The 24,388-nt window shown below is 41.0% G+C and overlaps 1 protein-coding gene across 1 annotated transcript; it reads right to left on the bottom strand.

Moving 5' to 3' along the window:
- Positions 1–1,471: 1,471 nt before the first annotated feature.
- Positions 1,472–24,119, bottom strand: LOC119651942 (bromodomain adjacent to zinc finger domain protein 1A). Its single transcript, XM_038055795.1, has 7 exons — positions 23,361–24,119; positions 11,512–14,410; positions 11,279–11,443; positions 7,549–7,937; positions 7,322–7,491; positions 6,823–7,252; positions 1,472–2,217 (listed from the first exon to the last, which is right to left on the bottom strand). Exons 1-7 carry the CDS (start codon positions 23,474–23,476, stop codon positions 2,124–2,126), a joined length of 4,263 nt encoding a protein of 1,420 aa, XP_037911723.1. The 5' UTR covers positions 23,477–24,119; the 3' UTR covers positions 1,472–2,123.
- Positions 24,120–24,388: the final 269 nt, after the last annotated feature.

The following is a 24,388-nucleotide window of genomic DNA, read 5'->3' as shown; positions in this document are numbered from 1 at the left end:
CTCTATGGTTCTGAGTGTTGGCCGACCATAAAAGACAATGAACGGCGTCTCGCGGTAATGGAGACGAAGATGCTACGTTGGACTAGTGGCGTCACACGTTTAGATCACATCCGAAATGAGGATATCCGCGATCGTTATGGGGTTGCACCGATCGTGGAAAAGTTGCGAGAGAGGCGTCTTCGATGGTATGGTCACGCAATTCGTGCAAACGAGAATTCACTTGCAAAGATTGGTCTGAACATCGAAGTCGATGGTAAACGACCAAAAGGCAGACCTAAGCAACGGTGGCTTGATACGCTGGATGGGGATTTGAAAGCCTCGAGATTGCACCCAGATCAGGCATTCGATAGAGCCAAATGGCGAAGCCGATCACGACGAGCCGACCCCGCTTGTGAACGGGACAAAGGCTGAAGAAAAAGAAGAAGTAAAGACTAAGCTCAACATTTTCGCTAACACCTACGAAGCGTGTTTAAAAGAATAAATATTCTCTAGTCAGTAGAAAAAGGTTGTTGTTGCCTCCTAAACTCAATAAGCCAACTGGAGATCCAGCATCATATCGTCTGACCTGTCGGTTAGATACAATAGGGAACGTGAAGGAGATTGCTACTCATCGTCGAAAGGATCAATGGATTGCCGGAGCGCCAGTATAGTCTTCAGCGCACCCGTTCTACCTCGAATGCAATAAGTATAATGAAAATCTGGCCAAAGATCTGCTGGTTTCCAGCCGTTGCTGTACTGTGTTGTGAATAATCCGACCGGTGGCGTTAACGTGGATGAAGTGCAATTGTCTGTCAATTCTGATTGTTCTGACAGCCGTTGATCGAATGACAAATGATTCGGCTAACCGGCCAAATATGTTTGTTTAGACTGTGAGCGAGAATTTTAAGGGTATCTTTATCGCCAATGAACATTTTTGATAAATGTTCACACACAAAAATATCTCAAACCCTCGTCTCAATTATTTCCACGTTCAGAATTGAACGAATACCGGTTTGCCGGTACGTGGATGGTGCATTCAGTTCAACTGGTGGGAGGGTGCATTGCGGGCCCTTCCGGCGTAACCGATAGTTCGAACTGTACGTAGATGGCGGGCTTAAGGTCACTGAAATATTGATCCGTACAAGCCCTTTTTGGGGAGAATAGGTGCGTTAGGCCCGCCCCGATCAGTATCTCTTGTGTTGTGGAATAAATTGTAATATTTGCTCTAAAGCGCTTTGATGATTTCTTCTCCTCGGATCTAAGGCAACCGTATTAGTACGATGCCGACATTTTCCTTCTAAAGGAAGACCAGCGGGTTAGCCAAAATGCAACTTGAGGACTACAGACTTATCTGCGCTTAGGCGGACCACCGGTTCCCGTTAGACCGTCGTTTTGCATTTTCTTCAACACCTCATTGGCAAATGGCAGCCATTCATGACCGGAATTCAGGGATCATTAAACCATTGAAATCGATGAAACAAAAATCACATCAGATTTTATATAAAAATAAATTTTATTGCTAAATATTTCTTGTGCATATAAATAAACTAAACAACTTAATGTAAAAATAATAACTAATGAAATGGAAATTTATTTGTTATCCTCGACGTTTAGCATTAAAATACACGTTGGCTTCAATTTAAACATAATCCTAACGAGAATGCAGCATACGAAAACGGATGTTCAAATGAAATTCTCCAATTTGATTAAAAAACATAACTTCCACGTGAAATTTGTTCTCCAAATTGTATTTGTCTTTCGTTTCCAATTGTAATTATGTGTGATAATAAACTTTCTACTTGGATGTATAAGATGACAAGCGAATATACAAGTTCAATAAGAAATTAAACTGAGCTAAACTTAATTTTCTCCCGACAAATTATAATAAACAGTTTTGTCCAATAAAATGAAATTATGACAAAGCATTCAATAAAGCTTTTCACGTTGCTGATCGGAACATTTAACTGAAATTAATGTAGTTTGTAGTGAATAAATTACATTTTACTACCTAAACAAAACTATTTCGTAAACAAAACTTAAAAAATATATAAATCAAGAACTTAACAGATATATGTATGTTTAAGAATATATACGATTCAGGGTGATATTCCGATAGTTGTTGTTCTTCTGGATAAACATTCATTTTATGCCGCCTCAGAAATCATATCGCTTGGATTGAATTTCAAGTTTAGCTCCTTGCACTTCTCCACGACAAACCGTTCAAGAGATGCTCCAGCTCTGTAGAAAACAAAAGAAATAATGTAAAAAGTTTGCGAATAGTTTAATTGATAACGAATTTATTCTATAAATTAAGAAAAGAACTAGGTATTTTTCCTTATACTGTAAATATTTTTATTTTCATCCTGTGCGCAGGATGAAGCCTACAAACCTCGATGTTCACCTTGCCGAGATAAAGAGGGAAATCTGATTTCCGAGAGAATGGGCATATTGGAGCGATGGGTTAAGTACTTTGATGAGCTACTGAACAACCAGAATATCAGCGAGTTGGAAGTTCCGCTAACTGAAGACGACGGGCATATACTGCCACCACCAAGGATAGAAGAAACAATTCGTGCAATTCATCGGCTTAAAAATCATAAACCACCAGGAGCCGATGGAATTATAGCCGAATTGGTTAAATATGGAGGCGACCAATTACACCAAGTGGTTCATCAACTTGTGCTCAAGGTGTGGGACAGCGAATCAATGCCTGACGACTGGCAGAGAGGCATTATCTGTCTCATACACAAAAAGGGAGATATCACACAGTGCAGCAATTGTAGAGGTATCACGTTGCTGAGTACCATCTATAAGATATTCTCCGCTATCTTGCTAGGCCGGATAGCCGCATACGCCCACAACATCATTAGCCCATACTGAAGAGGCTTCGCTCCAGGCAAATCAGCAACAGATCCGGTTTTCTATCTGCGGCAAACGATGGAAAAACTGTTGGAATATGGACATCAGTTGCACCATCTCTTCATCGACTTTAAAGCCGCCTATGATAGCATAGTCAGGGTAAAACTGTACACGGCCAAGAAAGAATTCGGTATCCCAACGAAATTGATAAGACTGACTAGGCTGACCCTGACCAATGTGCGAGGCCACATAAAAGCAGCAAACTCAGTCTCGAGACCATTCAGCATCAACAAAGGTCTAAGACAAGGGAATGTCCTATCATGCGTCCTCTTTAACCTGGCCCTGGAGAAAGTGATTCGCGATGCAGACGTAAATGCGAGATGCACCATCCTCTTCAAGTCCACCCAACTACTGGCCTACGCTGACGATATTGACATCATGGGAAGAAAACCGGAGATATACAGTCTACCTTCATCCAGATCGAGCAGGCGGCGCGAGATCTTAGGCTGCACATTAATGAAGGCAAGACGAAGTACATGATGGCAATGTTAGCGCTAAAACCAAAACCACGGTCATGAAAGAATTCGGTATCCCGACGAAATTGATAAGACTGACTCTGATCAATGTGCGAGGCCAGATAAAAGCAGTAGGATCACTCTCAAGACCATTCGACATCAACAACGGTCTACGACAGGGGGATGCCTATCATGCGTCCTCTTTAACCTGGCCCTCGAGAAAGTGATCCGTGATGCTGAGGTAAATGCAAGAGGTACGATCCTCTTTAAGTCCACCCAACTAGTGGCATATGCTGATGATATCGACATCATGGGAAGACCGACCCGATATGTACAAAATGCCTTCATCTTTCTCATCTGATTTCTTTCGTAAGCCACTTTGCAATTTTATAGGTTAGAGAGTTGGTGTCCGCTATGATTTCTCGTGTCTCATTACCTTGCTTATGGATTTTCGGCTGGATCCTCATTCTCGCTAAAAACGGGTTCGGCATCCTCAGGTCTGCAATGTTTCCTACTTTCGTTGAGCGCCTTGTCTACCCTTTTTATAGAATCGGGAAGAGGATTGTTTTTCGACTTAAAAAAATTCCCATTTTTCAATTTTTTTTCTAGGGCACTGTTGTATTCATTCTTATCCATTATTATAACCTCGTTTCCTTTGTTGGCTCTCGTGTAGAAAACATCCTTTTCTCGTAATTTCTTAACTACCGGGTCATATCGGTATGTTTTTTCACTTGTTCTCTTGTCCAGAATATCCCCCACTTCTTTATGAACGATTTCCTTTGATTCGGAGTCTAGATGCCGTATGACTCCTTCTATGTCGATGACAACGTCTTCAATTCGTGACTTTGTATCGATTGCGAAATTGAACCCGTTGTTGAGTAGTTCCAGCTCGCATTTTGTAAATGTTTCCGATGATTTGTTGATGACAAACTTCGGAATTTTCGAGTAAATCCCGATTTCGCGTTTTTTTCGTATTCAAATGCTCTATCCATTTTAAATATCTTTGGTTCTAGCTGAGTCCCTTCCATTGTTAGATATTTTACTAGCCTCAGGTGTGCATTGTAGGCGACTAGGTTGAATTTGTACAATTTTTTGTACTTTTGACCGATACTATCCTTCAGAAGCAATCGCTCCATTTTGGCTGTTTGAGTCTTTAAGTTATATAATCCTGTGTGTAGTTTTACCCGGTGTGATAGCGGTGTAAGCTTCTCTTTTAAACATTTTTTCAGGAACCTTATTATGTTTATATTTATATACAGGGTGCGGCAGCATAACTTCCTTTTTTAAAATGCACGCCACTCAGTTAGTTGATGTCATAGCGGAGCGCTAGTGGTCTCGTTCAAGAGGGGATACTGTAAAGTTTTGTCCCGACACGGTTCAGTCGCCATCATGCGTTGGAATAATGAGGAGCGTGCCTTTGCCGTTGAGGTTTACTTTTCAAGCGGATGTTCGGTTATTGCAACACAGCGTGCATTTCGGAATCGCTTTAATTTAGCCCCGTTGGCTCCCGTCCCAGACCGCAAATCAATTGTTACATAGGTCACTACATTCAGACAAACTGCAAGTGCGACAAAAGGAAGAACTGGAGTCCCTCGGCCCGTTAGATCACCTGAGAACATTGAAGCAGTGAGAGCGTCGACTATCCGATCGTTCTGTGAGAAGAATTCTTCGTGATGATCTTCATTTTCATCCCTATAAGATGGCGATAGTGCAGGAACTTTCAGAACGTGACTTCAATTCTCGGATGAACGCATGTGAGCTTCTTCTTGATGTCGTTCCCGAGGGTGCTATTGTTTTTTTAGCGATGAAGCCCATTTTCATTTGTGTGGGTCGGTTAACAAACAAAACATGCGCTACTGGGCTGACACCAACCCTCGAGAATTGCATCAAAAGCCTGTGCATTCACCCAAAGTCACAGTGTGGTGTGAAATTTCCTCAGCTGGAATTATTGGTCCCTGGTTTTTTGAGGAAAATGAGGTTACAGTGACAGTGAATTCGGACCGGTATGTAAACATGCTACAGAATTTTTTTTCCCACGGCTAGAAAATTTGGATTTGGGGGACACTTGGTTCCAACAAGACGGTGCAACAGCACACACTTCAAGAGCATCGATGGCTGTTTTGAGGGAACACTTTCCAGAGCGCCTTATCTCAATTAGAGGCGATTTGGAATGGCCGGCACGCTCTCCCGATCTGTCCCCTTGTGATTTTTTTCTATGGGTTTTTTTGGAATCCCGTGTTTATGTGAACCGTCCAAGAACCCTACAAGATTTGGAGACCAACATCCAAGAAGAAAATGCCAACATAACACCTGCTATGCTAACAAGAGTCATGACAAACGCCAGAAATAGGTTTACGCAATGTATGGAGAATGGGGGACGTCACCTAACAGATTTTATCTTCAAAACAATGTAAATAAAAACTTTAGACATGTACCTACATTATAAAAAATTAATAAATATTTTCCAATGCATACAATAGTTTTTATTGAGTTTTGAAAAAAGGAAGTTATGCTGCCGCACCCTGTATTTATTCTCTTAAATGCAGATTTCCTTATAATTTTTAAAAGTAGCTTCATCATATTATAATTAACTTGCTTTTCGAGGTGTTTGAGTTTTCCACGATTCTTTATGGGCACACACCAATTATGTTAACACATTACGGATATAAATAGTTTTCTTATTGAACCTGATGACACGTTTGCCGCATTTGTATGTATTTGTATTTTGCAGATCATTGCTCCCGTACGAGTTTTCGATCTTTATGTCTGAAGCGGAATTGTTATCCAAGTTATCCAAAGGACGTACTTATCGGAATGCTTAACACCCACGACGAGTTCGGCGTTACAGCAACTGTGTTCATACTAGCCATCTTGTAAGCTATCGCGTTTGTCCAGATTATAGAGAAATGGCAGAAATGACGGGAGGATACATTGACAAGACCGAGTAGTCAGTCCATCCTCAACTACTTTTTGCTGGCTGTCGATCCCCATTTTGAACTCCCAACTTTCCTCGTCCTCTAAACTCCCAAAAGGGAATCTAAGCCACTATCGGATTATTTACAGAGACAGATTGGAACAAATTCAGGTTAAACCTAGCCCCTAAACTGAACTGGAAAAAAGCAAGCCGAAACTTGTAACTTGTCGGGCAAAGAAATCAACAAAGCTATTTTGGTTACCGACGCCATCAACGATGGTACCGCATTCCCGTAGGTTATTAATCTTTTCGGCTACGAGCACCGAATTCAAACTAGCGACTTCATGACATTTTCTGCGTTTTTGAGGAAACCAAAGAAAATCTAGTTGTAATAGGCATCCATCAAAATATAAACTTCAATGATCTTTCTGTTAGAGGTTATGTATAGGTGCCGTCAACACAATAAGTAACGTAATCTATAGCAGTGAATATTCTACCTAATCATACCCAATTCATTTACAACTAAACAAAAGCAATACAAAATAGATAACTTACCTGTAAATGTCATTTCCTTGGGTATTATAAGTATCACAATTGCGGAATACTAACTGGATATCGCTCATCACTTCATCGTTCGTCCTATATCGACACATGTTCAATTTTGATTTGATCCTCGCGAAATCCATTGGATTCTTGATTATTGTATGATAATCAGGTACTTCACTTTGTGATACTGGACGCAAGAATGGCCAGGCATCTTCATGTTTCATAACTTGATCGAGAAGATCGTACAGAGCAATTGTGTCCAATTTCAGGAATTCATCGGTACGTCGTATTCGTCTTGAATTGTTATTATTCTTATTAACGTCATCGTTTGATGAAGAAATATTGTTGTCTTTCGCTTTGCTTCGGCGCTGCCGTTTCGCTTTTGGTGCTCGGGTGCTTTCCGTCTCTTCATATTCTTCGTCGTTGCTTGATTCTGATTCTATGAAAAAAAGATACCCAAAAGTAAGATAGCGGCTAGTGCAAGTGTAAAAATTTGTGTATTGCTTACCTGAATCGACGATAACTTTTCGCTTTTTATCTTCTTGAGATTTGCAGGAGGAGCATAGCCAGTTGCCACGAGGCATTCGTCGCAGTCCGGTGCATTCTAAATGATAGCAATCTTTGCAGGAGCAACATGAAAGATCAGTAGCGTCGGTATTACATGTCTTGCAAACGTCTCTGTGTTAACAATCAAATTTAAAATTGATTCCTTTGTTAAAGCAATACTAAACTCACCCATCCGCGTCTGAATCTTCCGATGTGATCTCCTCATTTTCAACGTGGTTTTCTTTGACGGTTTTTTCCTCAATTTTTTTCTGTTCAATTTTTTTCGCATACCCGTTTGTGATTAATGGTAGATTATCCTCTTCATCACTGGTGGTCGAAGTGTTTTTCTCATCTTCACTATCGCTAAATGTCTTGCCCTTAACTTTCCTTTTTTGTCTCTTTTTGTTTGGTTTCTCATAATCACTACCAGATTCAGACTCGTTCTGTTTCTTACATTTTTCATCCTCATCGTCTTCCATCGAAAATATTTTTCGAGCTTTCTTCTTCGGTTTTCCTGGTTTCGATATGCCAAGTTTTAGTTCACAACGGAAACAATACCAATTGCCCTCGGGTATTTTCTGCATAAAAGAATGTAAACGATTAAAAAATATGTTTCAATGTTAAATAGGATTATTTCAGAATCATGTCTGCCAATGATCTTCTTTTGGAATTCAATATATATATATGAATCTACATTTCTGTTGTTGCGTAGTTTTTGTGAAAAGTTTAAGGGGCTATTTAACTATTTTCCAATTCCTCTTCACCACGCTTGAGTCAAACTCGAAACCTTAAGCCCCAATTACACCTATCAAGTACTCGCCCTGGTAAATCCTCGTGTAAGCAGTCCAGACAGTACTCGACCTAGTGAAGAGCGGGTAATTTTGAGCGAGTCAGTGAATCAAACCATATTCTATTTCTCTCTTCTCAGCAGAGTTGTGATCCCCAGCTACTTATCCACTCCGCTAGCGTAATTTTGTTTCTGGATTTCAAAATGTCCAAGCAGTCAAGTGAAATTGACGAATACAGAACCACGGGTGTTTGTGGAATTTCAAATCGGCAGCTTATAGGGACAAGCGCAGACCGGATGCTGCTTATCTTAAGTTGGTTGAAGTAATGAATTTACCCAGCTTCGGTTTTTTCCAACCTCATAAAAAATTTGTATTCTTCGAGGTCTTCGCTTTCAAATTTAAAATAGTTACAGTTCCTTCCTTCATCTCTCTTCTCTGTTCTTTTGTCCATAGCCGTTTTCCTCCTTTGAGAATATCCTATTCAATTTCTTCCAATAATGCAGGTACGAGTTCATTACAATAGCGTTTAAAAACTTTTGACTGTCTCGTCTCAACCCGGCACAAATGTAATCTTCTATCCACCCCATCTAAGTAAAGCGGAAAACATAATTACCATGCGTGCGGAATGCGGACGAGAGAAGCTGCGGACCGCACGCAGTTTCAATGTACAATGAACATTTCAGGTCGGCAAAGTTCGCTCTACACGTCGGCAAGGTTCGTTCTGTTGACAGATTACGCCATTTGCAATTTGCCGGCGCTTAGTGGCATTTAATTGTATGATTTTCATAAAATATGAACGCAGTCTTCAAGTTTATGATCATCCTGTACTTTATGTTACGAAATTCATTAATTAAATGCCACTGAGAGTGCACATACCTCCGGCTTAAAGTCAATTTTAAGAATGGAAGCCACAGGACTAATGCAAGTGATATTAATAATTAGCACTTGCAACACAAATAGTGCCTTCCGCAGCTTTCAAAACCAATTCATTCCAATTAATTAAAAATAAACTTTTGAAATTTATTTCATGATCATTAGCATCAACGGCGCAACAACCGGTATAAGGCCTGCGAGTTTGGGCTGGGGTCTGTCTATTCAATATTTCTAAAAGCTATCTGGCGTCCTGGCCTACGCCATTACATCATCTCTGGCAGAGTCTGCCACATCGTCTTTTTCTACTATAGACTTCTCCGGGCTGGAGCATTCTAATCCATATGAATTAAATTTCATTGTTATATAGGCTACGGAATAGTCCATCTTCATATAAGGGTCAAAAATTCTTCAGAGGATTCTTCTCTCGGAGGGTTCTTTCACAACTCTTGCATCAAAATCACGAAATCCAATATTACACTATTCACATTAATTTACTCGTCCGTATTAGATCAACATAGGTCCAAAAACGTTTCCTTTCTTCCTATCTATTACAATAGTCGTGACACAATCATGTCAGCCCGCTTCTATTGAGAGGACACCTCCAATATGATGGGAACATTTACATACTTGGTGAAAAACAATCCTCTGGTTGTCAAAAACGGTGTCGTTCTAGGCTCGTGACAATTCTGGCAAGAAATATTTCGTCGAATTCTTTGAGACCACAATCCCAAGCGAGGTTCATTATTTTTCAATTGGCTCGAGGACTCCAACTGGTCTTCGTAAGGATTGGCGCAAACACGCATATTCGCTCATTTGGGAGGGTACACGTTTTCCTAGAATCGCTGCACTCTATATTTATATTCGGGCTGAACGCAGTTTCAGTCGCCGTATTTGCATTGACTTCATCTAGCAAGTCCATCGTTTGGAGTACTGACATGCATCGATATTCTCCTCAGCGCAAACGTCTGGGGGAACATCGCAGAATGCAGGCTTCTCAACGGACAACAGAGTCATTTTTCCATAGGCGACTTGATTTGGTTGGATAGCCTTTGAATTGTAGACTTTTTTCAATACCGTTGGCTTTGTGGCATCAATGACCGTTCGAAACAAGGATTTTTCAGTTGCTCTTCGAGCAGTAGTCCCGGTCGGTGATACGATCCGCAGCTTAGATCAGTGAGGGTTATTGGTTTTGTCATTTGACGATTTGCATTAAGCACTTTCTGTTATGTTTGTCTCGTGTACACTACAGAGTAGGGCTATGTCCTGAGAAAACTCCAGGCCTTCACTTAACAAACACTATCTCTAGCATAGCTTAACTACGCTAAACTTAGGAAAAGGCTCCATTCTTCGTAACGTCGTCGATCAGTTCAGTCAGCTTCGCCGCTTGCTGGCAATCGAGATCAGCCAGTTTTTGGCAGCACCCCATTCGGATCTCTCTTCAACTCATACCTAGACGACCTGACCTCGCTTTGTATGGGATGATGATTGCAACATGACGAGCTCGCGTATGACCTGAGTTTCGCGATTATCTTGCCATGGACTCGAGCTTTGTATTCAAGACTTATCTATCAAATCGTCATATTGAGACGCTTCTTAGGCTCCAGATGTTACAAGCTCGCTACTATACGCAGTATGTTTGATTAACCACATTATCTTAAGTCATTTTGAGGATGATATCAACTCTTAGAATAATGGAGAAGTTTATCTTTAAGCCTAGCAGACATAGCTTTAACGATCATCCAACTTTTAGTATGCTTTGAGAGGTCGGCGCATACGCATTTCGGTAAATTACAGAACTTGATATTTTTAGTTAAATGCTCAATATGGGAGATGTCACGTTACCATGAATGGGCGATACTCTGTAGCAAATCAGGTGGATCGTTTATGCACCACAAAGAGATGGCCATTGAAGTGGCGTTCGTGGCTAGGGTTGTGTCCTATCAGGTGTTACGTTTTACTACGTTTCCAACCGGGATACCACAATACAAAGAGTGAGAGGACTCAGTTTCGTGCAAGACATACATTGCGCACTCGAAATTTGGATATTATTTTCATTATGCATATACGAGTATCGCTTCTCCTAGCCAATCCGCGTAGCTCTGAACCCTAGTGTTTTATCTCACGAAAATAAATGATACAAAATGCAATAACAGCAGGTTGAGATGCACATTATTACTGACTGAACTAGATGATCAACACATTAATCCCATTATAGCTACCAGAATTCATTACTTCTAAGAATAAAACAAGTTTCTTACCTTCATAGGAGGTTTCATGCAGAACATATGTGTCCCAGCATTACATTCATCGCAGAGCAGCAGTTTGTCAGCATCGCCCTTTCGTCGACATATAAGACAACTTGATTTCATGCTAGATTTAAACCATTTTACAGCATCTGACAATATGTTCAAGTGAAGGAAAATCTAAAGTCGAAATAACAAAAATCAATTATTTTACCAACTAATCAAATCAAACCAATTTCTTTTGTCACCTGTGAATAGCTAGTTGAATTCATCAATGAAACTTCCCACGCTTGTAGTCGTGCCTTGCCTTGCGCCAATTTAGCCTCCATTTCTTGACGATCTTTCAATTCATTTCGCAGTCCGAATGGTTCTTTCAAAAATTTCTGTTCAATACACTGTTCAATTTGCAAAAGGGCCGTGGCCAAATTCGTCACATTTTGACGTAAAGTGGGCGAATCATGCACTGAAACACATTCATCCGAACTATCCTCAGACTCAATGTCGAGTGTGTCACCCAAGTCATTGCCAGGATCCACAACAACATGTGCATCTTCTCCATTTTTCGTTTCTGCCGGGCCGTATTTTAGCTTTTTACATTGACTATTAAACGAATTTGCGCCAAGGTCACTTCGCCACTTTTCTAAATCGGGAACTTTCATTTTACCCAAGTTACCATCAGTGATTTCGGCTTCAAATTCGAGGATTTGTTGTGTAAGTGTGGTATGCATTACTTCATTTATGTCAGCATTCTCAGGGAAACCGAAATTCGAATTGGCGTATTTTTTCTGTGTTTCTGTAAGCATCTGGGACATGCTTTGTTCACGTTCCATTAAATCAACACTTAAAATCTGTATAGGACACTTTTCCATATGGGGCAGGATATTTTTCTTCATTTTAATCAAGGTTTCTTTCAACTGGCTTTCTCGGATACCGAAGTTATTCAAGGAATCTACCAAGGCATCGAACTCCTCTTTGGTGTTAATAAAAGACCATTTGCATCGAGATGGATGTTTAGGATCGTGTACTATGCAATTTTTCTTGTCCCCAGAACACATATACAAATCCACCGCTGTGTTTGGTTCCTGCCCTACCAAGTTTGTTGTTTTTAAAGATCCATTTAGTTTATTTGCATCCCCGTTCACTAGCACAACCGGTGTGGAAGCAGAGATTTCATTAGTCTTGATAACATTTTCCTTATCATTTTGTTTGTAACGATTCAGGAGGAATGATTTTAATTTTTGTCTTTCTTTCGGAATTAATACCATTTCGTCATCATTTTTAGGTGGATTTTCCATGCACGGCACTTCTTCATCTATTTGATGTTCAATGAACAGTCCAGGCAACGACTCAAAGACGTAGTAATTGCGATAAGCCCGATCCGTACCCAACAGCGTTAAATAATCAAATAATTCGGCATTCATGAGATTGAGCTCGTATTCGAAATTTCCCTTCTCCCTAGCATCCTGCTCCTCTACTTCTTTCAATTTTCGCTGCATTCCTCGTTCTAATTCAGCTTTCTTCTCAGCATCATCTTTGTGTTCAGCGATCTGTGCAAGCGCCTCCGCTTGAATTGTCTTTTTCATATTTTGCACATTCTGCGCACGTTTATTCTCGCGAGCTAACAACATACGTATGTTGAAACGAACTTTGCCTAATTTCTCGTGACGTTCTTCTAGGCAAGTTATAGTTGCGTTGTACGTTAGAATTTGCTCAATCAGGCAGTTCAAAACTTTGAGGATGTCTTTGAATGGTAACTGATAGATTGTATACATTTTCAGAGCTCGGAGAATGTGAGGATACTGGACGCGGAGTAAGAGTCCAGGGTCTTCGGTGACCGAGTAGCCATTGCGGTATTGATACCGGTATGCTTCTGATCTCTCATCGCTTGGAGCGCCAGACGAAAGTAGATGTAGACGAAGAATCTCCGTTAAACTCTGCGCATCGATAGGTAGCTCAAACATGTCAAAAGAAAAATAATTTTTCACATACATGTGGGAAGCCACAGCACTGTTAGCTGCATTCCACAAGAACCCTTCCCTTCTACTTTTCATATATCGCACTGGACAATCGTTATTCTCTTCAATTTGCAGTGTGAATATTGTGCTCAGCAAAACTTGCAAAATATCGCTGAGTGGTCCAGCCACTTCACGAATTAAAAATGCTCGACACATTTGTTGGAAGGAAATGTTTGTACGGAATACGTCAGATGCGGATAGAATTGGAGCAAACGAGTGTAAAAATTCTTGGATCATAAGAAACTCACTGAAGTATTTTGACGCTACCAATGTTTTCACTGGCTTGTAACGGGGCATTGGTTTCTGGTCAACTCGCTCAAGATCGTCAGTTTTCCGCAGAATTAAATTCAAATCTTCCTCTATTTTTGCCATCATTTCGGCACGTTTCCGCTCAATTTCGGCATGCTTTTCTTCCTTTTCGCGACGCATTCGCTCCATTGACTCTTTCAAGGTCTCTAGCTCTTTTTGTGAGCTTTCAGCATCCTTTACTACATAATTTCCCATCGAAGCTTGTACCAAATCTCTTTGAATTTTTCTTCCCGTTTTCCATTTGGGCATGTTGCCCACGTAGACTGATGCGAATGTCAATTTTTTACTTGTTACATATTTCTCATACGCTTCTGGTTTCACGCGAATATATTCATCGGTCATTTGCAGATTCTCTTTTAAGAACGACTTTAGCATCTCTAAAGTCATTACATTTCTACGTCGGTGTGCTTGTGTTATGGTATTCACCCATGTTTCAGATGCATATTGTATTCTTTGAACTTGATATTTCACTGTTTTTGGATCATACACCCCATCTTCGGGCACTTCTTTTGGTGCAATTACTTCCACAACTTTACATGGAACATAATTGTGTTTAGTCCTAGTAGCGACTACTTCTTCACCTTTGAATAGTCGCTCCTTCATAAAACTAAATACTTTGCTTGTGAGAGTAACAAAAGATCTTTGCTGTTGTGCTTCAACAGTCATCAAGGCAATGCCTTTCAAAAATTCCGGTACATTTTCACCAGTTTTTCGTGCTCTACGTTCACTTTTCAATGCTTCACTGTAGGTTAGATTCTGTTTACCAGTTTCGGCGCAAGACCATATTGTGGAGTTCAACAGCATAACACGTTGAAAATAATCCCTGTAAATTCGAAAAATAAATTTGATTATTAGAAGCCAATATTCACTCAAATTGAATTGATTAATTACTAACTGCAGCGCCTTGGTACATGAGAGATCTGCAACATGCATTTATTAAATCTATTTCAAGTTGCAGATTTTACCACATACCATTGAGTGAAAATCGAAGATTATTAAAAAGTAGGACGATAACTGTCATTTACATAACATGCTGCTCCCAAGCTCAGTTAAAGGAGAAAAGTTTGATGCAATGTATTTAGTTCATCCTCAGTAGAATGAAAACAAAATGTTAAGATCTGAGAAAGTGATAAATATACCAGAAGTAACTCCACCATGCTAGATTCTCCCTGATCGCTCTTAGTGGCAGGTCCCCCAACAGGTAGATAAAAAAAGCATTCAATATCGTTACAAAATCTCATCATCACTCAGTCGACGCCGTAGGGCCATCCCCGATCCCAAGAATCAAGAAATGAGCAAGGGTTCTCTGCATGGCCGGTGTCAAGACGTAAGCAAATTAATCCGAGCCACACAAATAGGTGTTTGTACCCGAAATACTGACACCTTTGCTGGATAGATAGAAGATCTTAAGAGTCCTTCGGAAGAATCGAATGGACATCAGTGCAACGGTAAAAATGACTCTGCATGGCCGGTGTCAAGACGTAAGCAAATTAATCCGAGCCACACAAATAGGTGTTTGTACCCGAAATACTGACACCTTTGCTGGATAGATAGAAGATCTTAAGAGTCCTTCGGAAGAATCGAATGGACATCAGTGCAACGGTAAAAATGACTACACCAGTTCCTACTTTGGTAGTGTAGGTAGTCTCTCTCTGCTCTCAGGGTAGAGGTGAGGCAGCGTCTAATGAGTTGAGAGAGAGGAAGTAAGTTGCTTCCCAAGTGGTGCGGTCCATCATCAGGTGGATGCGGACTCAGGACTCCCAACATCCTGAACGAAAAAGTCCACTTCGGTCTGCTTTAGGTTTGAACTTAGGACGGATTTCACTTCAATATAATTCGCACTCATGTCGTGTTTGCGATTATATATAAATGGAACGATTACCAGCGTGCTTCCAGGGCAGAGGTGAGGTAGCGTCTGATGAGTTGCCTCTGCCCTGGACGAAACCGTCAGTTAAGATTTTTTCTTTTCTATTAGTAAGTTTATTTGAGTAGATATCGGAGTGGGACATATTTTGAGGTCTAGATTTGATATAAACGTTATAAGTTATATCTTAGAAGTAGACGTTTCATAAAGGACATTAGTATTTGATGCGAATGTCAGCTATTCTCGCTAATTGTGTCGTCAGCATCTTATTTGCATGGCGTAAGCTGCAGTAAATTTGTGTGAAATTAATATGTTTGGTGGTTCAAAAACAAATTAAATCCCCCCTTTGTATGTATGGGGAGTACCCCTTTAAACTTGATGGTAATTTATGTCACTGAATGCATGGGTTTTCATAGTTCCTATATGACCACCAAGTTTCGTTCAGATCGGATTAGCCGTTTTGGAGAAAAGTGTTGACAGTGAACCGATTTTAACAATTTAGGTTAAGTGAGGGATCCTAAGTCCACAACCACTTGTTGTTAGACCGGACCAAATGGAGAGCAACTTACTCCCACGTCTCTTTGGTCCGCGGATCCCTCATTTGGGGCATGACACCCAACCATTAAAAAATTATAGGACAAACGGTTTCGTCCAGGGCAGAGGCAACTCGTCAGACGAGTTTTCCATCTGATGCCACTCACGGTCACGCTGCTCCCAGGGCAGAGGTGAGGCAGCGTCTGACGAGTTGCCTCAGCACTGGACGAAACTGTTTGTCCTACGATTTTAATAAGTTTTTGTTTTACACAAAAAAATAAGCTTAAAAAAATTAATGAAGTTCAAAAAATACTACTAATACTACAGGGGGCCTAAGTCCCCATGTCGAGGTCTGTTTGCACAGCCCATGAGCTGTCAGAGCTCGTTTCATCTTTACCTCTATATGTTTGTTCCAAAGAAGTTTTTTATCTATAGTGGCTCCCAGAGTTGAAGGGTAGTACCCCTCATCTCAGAGATGCAAAGTCCATCTGAGACCCTTTTGGAAGTACACCACCCGGGAGAACGGGTGAGAGAAGTGGCTGGGCGAGAGTTGACGGTTGTTGCAACTCCTTCAGCACTCAAGTGCTGCAAGGGGAACTGGAACACTACGAAAGCAGATGTGTATTTCTGAGGAACGCATCTCATACATACATACATACAGTCATGCAAATTATTATCTTATTAAATAGACAGATTAGGCAATTTCGACTGAAAATACAAATATCCGTTCCATCGGGGAGACGAGTAATCAGGAGGAAAGTGTGAATGGGATTTTAATTACCCCCGGGAAACCAAGGAGAGTAAGTATAAATAAATCTAAATCCTTGTCCAAGTGTGCATTTTCTGATGAATTTGAAGAGTCAGGAGTAATCGTTGGCTTGATGCCTGTTGAGAAGTTCATCTTTCGGTGTTTTATATTTGATTTCTAGACTTTCGTCCACGTCTTGTATCCCTTATATAGTTCTCCAACCTTAGGTCCTCTCTTGAAACCATGTGTTTATTTAGGACAATATGCTCCGATACCTTTATCTGAAAACAGTCGCTCCTTTTTTCCGACAATTCTGCTTATTTTAGGTATTTGATATTTCCACGTTCCTTCTGGTTTTTCTGAAGACATACATGGATCGGGAGGCCCACTCGTGGACAAAATGATAATATCCATCACATCGGCGAGACGAGTAATCAGGAGGAAAGAATAAAGTTTTAGTTAATCCCGCGATACTAAGGAGAGTAAATATGAATAAATCCAAACCTAAACACTGAGGAAAGCGATTAGTAGTCGCCTAAATATCCGTTTTTTTGCAAATAAATAATTCTAGTGAAGCTAAAGGAGACGCTTTTGGATTTTTTATTTGTATTATAAACCTAAACGCGAGTTTTTTTCTTTTTTTAAAGATTATTATTACCCGATTATGGCTGATTACAATCGTGATCATGAAATTTAAATCATTGATTACAATTCCGACGATAGACATGAGAACAAATGACGTCGCTTATGCGACTGCCAATTATTACTCACTTCGAAGAAAGATGGAAACAAACGAAACGATTCTCGGTATCACCAAGCCCGACAACCGGTTTATAAACCGAAGTACTTGGTTTTGGAATGACGATATCCGTATGGAGGTGAGGTGAGGAGGCCTTCACAAGTTTCTTGCGGATAAAATCATTTTGAATTGGTAAATTTTTAGGAAATGCGAACTGCTAATCAAAGTCTGCTGTCACCCGAACAGCCTAATACAAAAACCTTTAGAATAAACTGAACTCTCGGGATGTCAGGAGGAGTATATACTGACTTATCAAAAGCCGACAGAAGCGCGCACAAGATATGGTACACCGCTAACCGTGACGTACAGGTAATTGGAATATTCTAGATGTGAATGGAAGAACTTACTCAACCAGCATTTCCGCAAGCATTATCGACATTGATGAAATTCCACTTGTCAACGAACGAGAAAAAAAACTTCCTTTTTTAAAATGCACGCCACTCAGTTAGTTGATGTCATAGCGGAGCGCTAGTGGTCTCGTTCAAGAGGGGATACTGTAAAGTTTTCTCCCGACACGGTTCAGTCGCCATCATGCGTTGGAATAGTGAGGAGCGTGCCTTTGCCGTTGAGGTTTACTTTTCAAGCGGATGTTCGGTTATTGCAACACAGCGTGCATTTCGGAATCGCTTTAATTTAGCCCCGTTGGCTCCCGTCCCAGGCCGCAAATCAATTGTTACATGGGTCACTCATTCAGACAAACTGCAAGTGCGACAAAAGGAAGAACTGGAGTCCCTCGGCCCGTTAGATCACCTGAGAACATTGAAGCAGTGAGAGCGTCAATGTTGCGATCGCCAAGGCGTTCTGCTCGCAAACACGCATCTGCCCTTGGACTATCCGATCGTTCTGTGAGAAGAATTCTTCGTGATGATCTTCATTTTCATCCCCATAAGATGGCGATAGTACAGAAACTTTCAGAACGTGATTTCAATTCTCGGATGAACGCGTGTGAGCTTCTTCTTGATGTCGTTCCCGAGGGTGCTATTGTTTTTTTTAGCAATGAAGCCCATTTTCATTTGTGTGGGTCGGTTAACAAACAAAACATGCGCTACTGGGCTGACACCAACCCTCGAGAATTGCATCAAAAGCCTTTGCATTCACCCAAAGTCACAGTGTGGTGTGCAATTTCCTCAGCTGGAATTATTGGTCCCTGGTTTTTTGAGGAAAATGAGGTTACAGTGACAGTGAATTCGGACCGGTATGTAAACATGCTACAGAATTTTTTTTTCCCAAGGCTAGAAAATTTGGATTTGGGTAACACTTGGTTCCAACAAGACGGTGCAACAGCACAAACTTCAAGAGCATCGATGGCTGTTTTGAGGGAACACTTTCCAGAGCGCTTTATCTCAATTAGAGGCGATTTGGAATGGCCGGCACGCTCTGCCGATCTGTCCCCTTGTGATTTTTTTCTATGGGGTTTTTTTTTTGAAATCCCGTGTTTATGTGAACCGTCCAAGAACCCTACAAGATTTGAAGACTAACATCCAAGAAGAAATTGCCAACATAACACCTGCTATGCTAACAAGAGTCATGACAAACGCCAGAAATCGGTTTACGCAATGTATGGAGAATGGGGGACGTCACCTAACAGATTTGATCTTCAAAACAATGTAAATAAAAACTTTAGACATGTACCTACATTATAAAAAATAAATATTTTCCGATGCATACAATAGTTTTTATTGAGTTGAGGAAGTTATGCTGCCGCACCCTGTACCAGAGAAAGTAACAAGTCGGTGTGATATTGCAGTTGAGTTCTCCAAAGGGAAGAGCTGATACCCACTATTCTGACCCAAGCGTTCTTTTATCACATTATTGGAGAGATAAATCACCATGCCACTCACACTTTGAGTTGCACCCATCGTAGAGAAATTACGAGGTGTCGCCGATTGTATGATTATGTAACCCATTTCCTTGAGAACTCACTTGCTAATAATAATCAGCGTTGGCGCAACAATCCATATTGGATCAGGGCCTTAAAGTGTGTTAGAGCACTTCATTCAAGACTGTAACGGTATAAGACATGCGGTTCATGCTGTCTCGAAATCGATGAAGAACAGATGCAGCGAAGATCTAAATTCCGCACACTGTTCCAAAATGATCCATAGGGTATTCATGTAGTCGATGCAGGATCCCGAGCGAAAACCATCCCGCTTTCAAGCCCAAGTAAAAAAAAAAACAAAGCTTTAGGTGAAGCACTATCCTCAGTATAAATAAAAGTAAAATGCTAGAATCAAAAGATTGTAGCCCAAGTACTAAATATGATGTCAGCATTGCCATTTTTTGAAGTTTCCACAACGTCATAGAGAAGTTGATGATGATCACTATTATTCCAACTGATCAAACGAATCATTTCTTTGCTGGTTATATCTCACAAACAGGTCGACCCTTCGCCGAGAAATATGCTTTCTGGAAACTACGTAAAAATACGAATCGTTAAACAAAACAAATGATCGCTGTTGCTTGAGAAGCCCACTACAAGGAACTTAACGATAAGCTGCACTTTCGGAACGAAGAGTACGGTCTATATGAAATTCCAAGGATATTGAATACGTCTATCGACTGACGAGCTACGATGGACAGATGGCAGGAAAACTTTGCATAGATATCAACAGAAGAATTTGCTCATCCACCACCTCTGCAAGCAGTCTACATGTAAAGTTATTTTCATAAGGCAGCGCCACAGAAGTGAAAGTAGCACTCATGGGAAAGAAGCCACGAAACAGAAAGAAGTCCTGAAATTATTGCAGCTAAACTATGGAAAGCAAGAGCTGAGACCCAATACTCTGACTCCGTGGGCTTTGAGGGGAACACCATGTAATTGGCAGCAAAGCACAATCGTTCCAATATGAGAAAAAGACAATTAAGCGGAATGTTCAGATTACTATCCTATTCGGTTGTCATCCCACACTATGAAGATCTTCAGTCGTATTCTAGACAACCGATATCGCGACACCTTTCAAATGGCCCTGAACGAACCCAAACTTGTCAAGAATTGCGAAACTATTTACGCAATGCACAGCACCCGGGTACTCACAGGGAAATATTGTGAACTGCCGCCCGTCCTATACTGCACTCTAGAATCTAGATAAGGCCATCCTACCAAACAAACTTATCTGGTATGCACTGCAACAACACCAGACACCAGAAAAATTCAAGCGACTAGCCAAATTGCTTTTTTCTGTAAAAAAAACTGCAGGATGGTCGTTGGCATCAAGGGGTACATATAATCTCATTGAGTTTTTCCCTAGGCACTGGTTAATGCACCTGGATAGGATTGAATCATGATTTTTTGTCTTATCGATTTTTTTTTGAAATCATGATTTTGTTATTTCGTTTATATTTATAGCAAATTTGTCATAATTAAAAGATAAGTATTTGAATTTTATCTTTATTAATTGCTACTCTCTAAGACAGCATTAGTAACACTCAAATCAACGTTGTAGGCAATGCTTTCGCAACGAAGAGAAAACAAGTCGGGAAACCGGAAGCTGGACGCTTCAGGTACGAAAGGTTTTGTGTATTTCTTAGTACGTAGCACGTAATATATCCATATATTATGTGAGAGTATCCACTTTCGGGTGATATTGACATTCATAGTCTTCAATTTTCAAAGAAGCAACAAATTTGAGGTATTATAACTTTGTTAGTAATAGTGCGATTTCCACCAAACTTGGTAACATCATGCTCTATATTATAGCCTATATCACTACAAAATTTCATGGTACTAGGATGAACTTAAGGGGAGTTTCTAACCAATTACAAAAAAATGTAGTAATATACTATTATTAACTTTATTTAAACAGATATCGGCATGGAAGGTATTTCGGAGCCCAGGTCCCATATAGTGGCAGCCTCCTGATTTTTTCAGATTTTTCGGTTTGGTAGTTTCTGAGAATGGCCCCCTTAAAGAAGTGATCACTTTCAACCCCCCGCGCTTCCCACCCTTCCAACGAATGTCAAAACTAAGATCGGCTTTGAAAAGTACTAATCGAGACCTTTAATTTGATACACCCTCCTTTTGCATGTATGGGGACCCCCCCTTAAATTCGACGTAAAAGGATGTAATTCACTGTATGCGTGAGCGTTCACAGTTCCCACCTTTCTACCAAATTTGGTGTCAATCGCTATAACCGTCTCCGAGAAAAATGCGTGTGACGGACAGACAGACAGTAAACCGATTTTAATAACCTTAAAAAGAAGCAATCAAACGAATGATACCGAGAAAGTAACAGGACAGCCTGATATTACAGCTGAGTTCTTCAAAGGGAAGAGCTGATACCCACTATTCTGACTCAAGCGTTCTTTTATCGCATTATTGGAGAGATAGATCACCATGGCACTCACACTTTGAGTTGCACCCATTGTAGAGGAATTACGTGTCGTCGATTGTCTGATTATGTAATCTATCCCCATGAGAACTCACTTGCTAATAATAGTCATCATTGGCACAATCCATATTGGATCAGGGTCTTAAAGTGTGTTAGAGCACTTCATTCGAGACCGTAACGGTACAAGACAGTACCTTGTAGGAGACCATGTGGTTAGCATTGTGCTCCCACGAAATTATTACGCTGATTTGACTCAGGTTTTCAACATACAATCGCGATTACAAATCCCTCTGCCAGTGAGATTTGAATTGCGATCTACCGCTACGACAGTCCAGGGCTCTAATCACTTGGGCCATGAACTGCTAAGGTGGGCCTAAATATCGAAGTCGATGGGAGACGACCAAAAGGCCGACCGAAACAACGACGAATGTTGATTTAAGAGCCTTCCGAATCTTCTCAGACCAAGCCAACAGCCGAGAAACCAGCTGATCCGATCCCGCTACCGATCGGGAAGAAGGCTAAAGAAGAACTCGGTCTTCAACTGTAACCACCAAAATCATCCGAGAAATATAACGAAGTGTGTAAAAGGCCTTCTACATGCCAAATCCAACAAATGTGACTCGTGGACTACAGCAAGTCAGCTAAGTTGTATCTATTGCTCTTACTTGCTTGGACTAAGTGCCACAAGGCAAGACTTCTGGACAATGTTATTATTCACTACAAAATTCCTCTAAAATACATTGACAGCCATATCCTAAATATTCTTTGTAGTGATACACCAGATCTAGCTTCCTAGGCGTTTACAATACATAAGCTGTAAACCGCGTGCAACTTGCCGTTTTGGCTGAGTACCCAGTGATAGGCGATTTTTTTATAACAATATGCGTCAATTGTTTCTAGAGCCACAGCACGGGAAAGTTTAATCCAATGTCAAAGCGTAATTATCGTAGAACCGGTAAATATATCAAAAACAAAATCTCCCCAAAAATGTGAACATGGTCAAAATCCCATCGAAGTCATTTGAATCTCCCAATTTTGCCTGCAATTTTTATGAATATCTAAAAAATCTTAAAGTGCTTCGATTGGTCACCAGACATTATTATACTTGAGCTGTCAATCATCACATCATCGAGACTAGTTCCTTCCCCATCTTCCCTCAGTTCGATCTATTGCAAAGTCATCATCGTCACCAGAACCTCTTCGACATCAATGACGGTTTCAAACTTTGCGCCAAACGCATTCGGCTGGCATCAGCTCCTACCAGCCGAGATCGTCGACCAACTGACGTCTCGCCCGTGAGAGCTGTCGTCGGAGAGTTCAAAAGCCCTCACCAGCCGCTCGCTGAGCGCGCTACAAAGTCACATTCCAACAAGAAACTTGGATTTTCGACGGCGCAATGTCGTTACAGCATGCCCTGCACGCCGCCAGCCTAGCCAATACCAATAAACGCGGCAAAACATTACTTCAGCATCGAAAACGCTGTAAACCACTCGCACTTACTCATAATTTCGGAAGATTTCCTTGGTCAGTTCACAAAAGAACACTTTCTCGTTGTCCTGAAATTGTTCCACAGGATCGGCCTTTTTGTCCAGGCCAGTGCGCGTACAAATCGGCATCTTGGGGGTTTTCAGGTGATCCGGCTACGGTGACTCCACGTTTGAAATCTCTTCCGGCTCGCAAGCTCAATCAAATCGAAATGCGGCGTTCACGGCCGGTTGTATGATGCTGGGCGGTCGGAAGGTTCGTCTCCGCCGCAAAAGCCTCTTCACACTCGAAATTCACTGGTTCGCGCGCACACCAATCACACAAAATGGGCAAATGTCTGTGCGTCGTCTATGCCGCCAGCAGGACCTTCTGCTCGTCCAGATCCCAATTTGCACTTTGCCTCGCGACCACGGGGCCAGATTCCTGTCCGGCTGACCGTTCAACTTTTTGGAGGGAAACGCGTTCCTTTCGGCACCAGTCTCGAGATTTCTTCTCGTCTAAGCTTCGTCGGATTTTCCTTCGCAGTTGTGGGAACACTTGAAAACGACGACGACGACCCAATGGTTGATCGCAGATTTCCACTTTGTCAAGTATTCGTCGATTGTATACTACTCGAACCTGAACCGTGCATATGTTTCCGCAGAACACAAAACCAATTCACTACTTAACACACTACAGATATTTTTTAACATAATTTTCCGCTTTTGCGGTGTTTTTCCTCAAAAAAAGCGTAAGAAAATTTCTCCGCTAAATCGTCCAAGCACACGGGCCAACTTTTCTGAGAGAATTGTTAAAAGGCGGCTTCGGGTCCACGAACTGAACGAGTCGGATATTGTCGTTTTGTGGAATGTGGGATGTATGAAGAGAAACTTGGTTTGCGAGCGGATGAGCGCTGATGTTTGGAAATTCAACAAATCAGCTGACTTGAAGAAAACTACGTTTTTCGAGAAATTCATTCATTTTTTAAACATAATAATAGCCATAACGAATGAGGCCTTGAAATTAAGGTTATTTGTATCTTTAAATTCAATATAAGAGCGAGA

This window comes from Hermetia illucens, chromosome 3 (genome assembly GCF_905115235.1).
Source record: "Hermetia illucens chromosome 3, iHerIll2.2.curated.20191125, whole genome shotgun sequence".
Taxonomy (NCBI): Eukaryota; Metazoa; Arthropoda; class Insecta; order Diptera; family Stratiomyidae; genus Hermetia; species Hermetia illucens.
This window is presented reverse-complemented; position numbering and strand designations above follow the sequence as displayed.

Bases quoted from the DNA above. Each gene is read 5' to 3' on its own strand.
- LOC119651942 (XM_038055795.1), bottom strand. From the start codon at position 23,476: ATGCCGATTTGTACGCGCACTGGCCTGGACAAAAAGGCCGATCCTGTG. The intron at 7,492-7,548 runs GTGAGTTTAGTA...TTGTTAACACAG, and splicing joins GAAGATTCAGACGCGGATGG to AGACGTTTGCAAGACATGTA. The intron at 2,218-6,822 runs GTAAGTTATCTA...TGTTTTCTACAG, and splicing joins CAAGGAAATGACATTTACAG to AGCTGGAGCATCTCTTGAAC.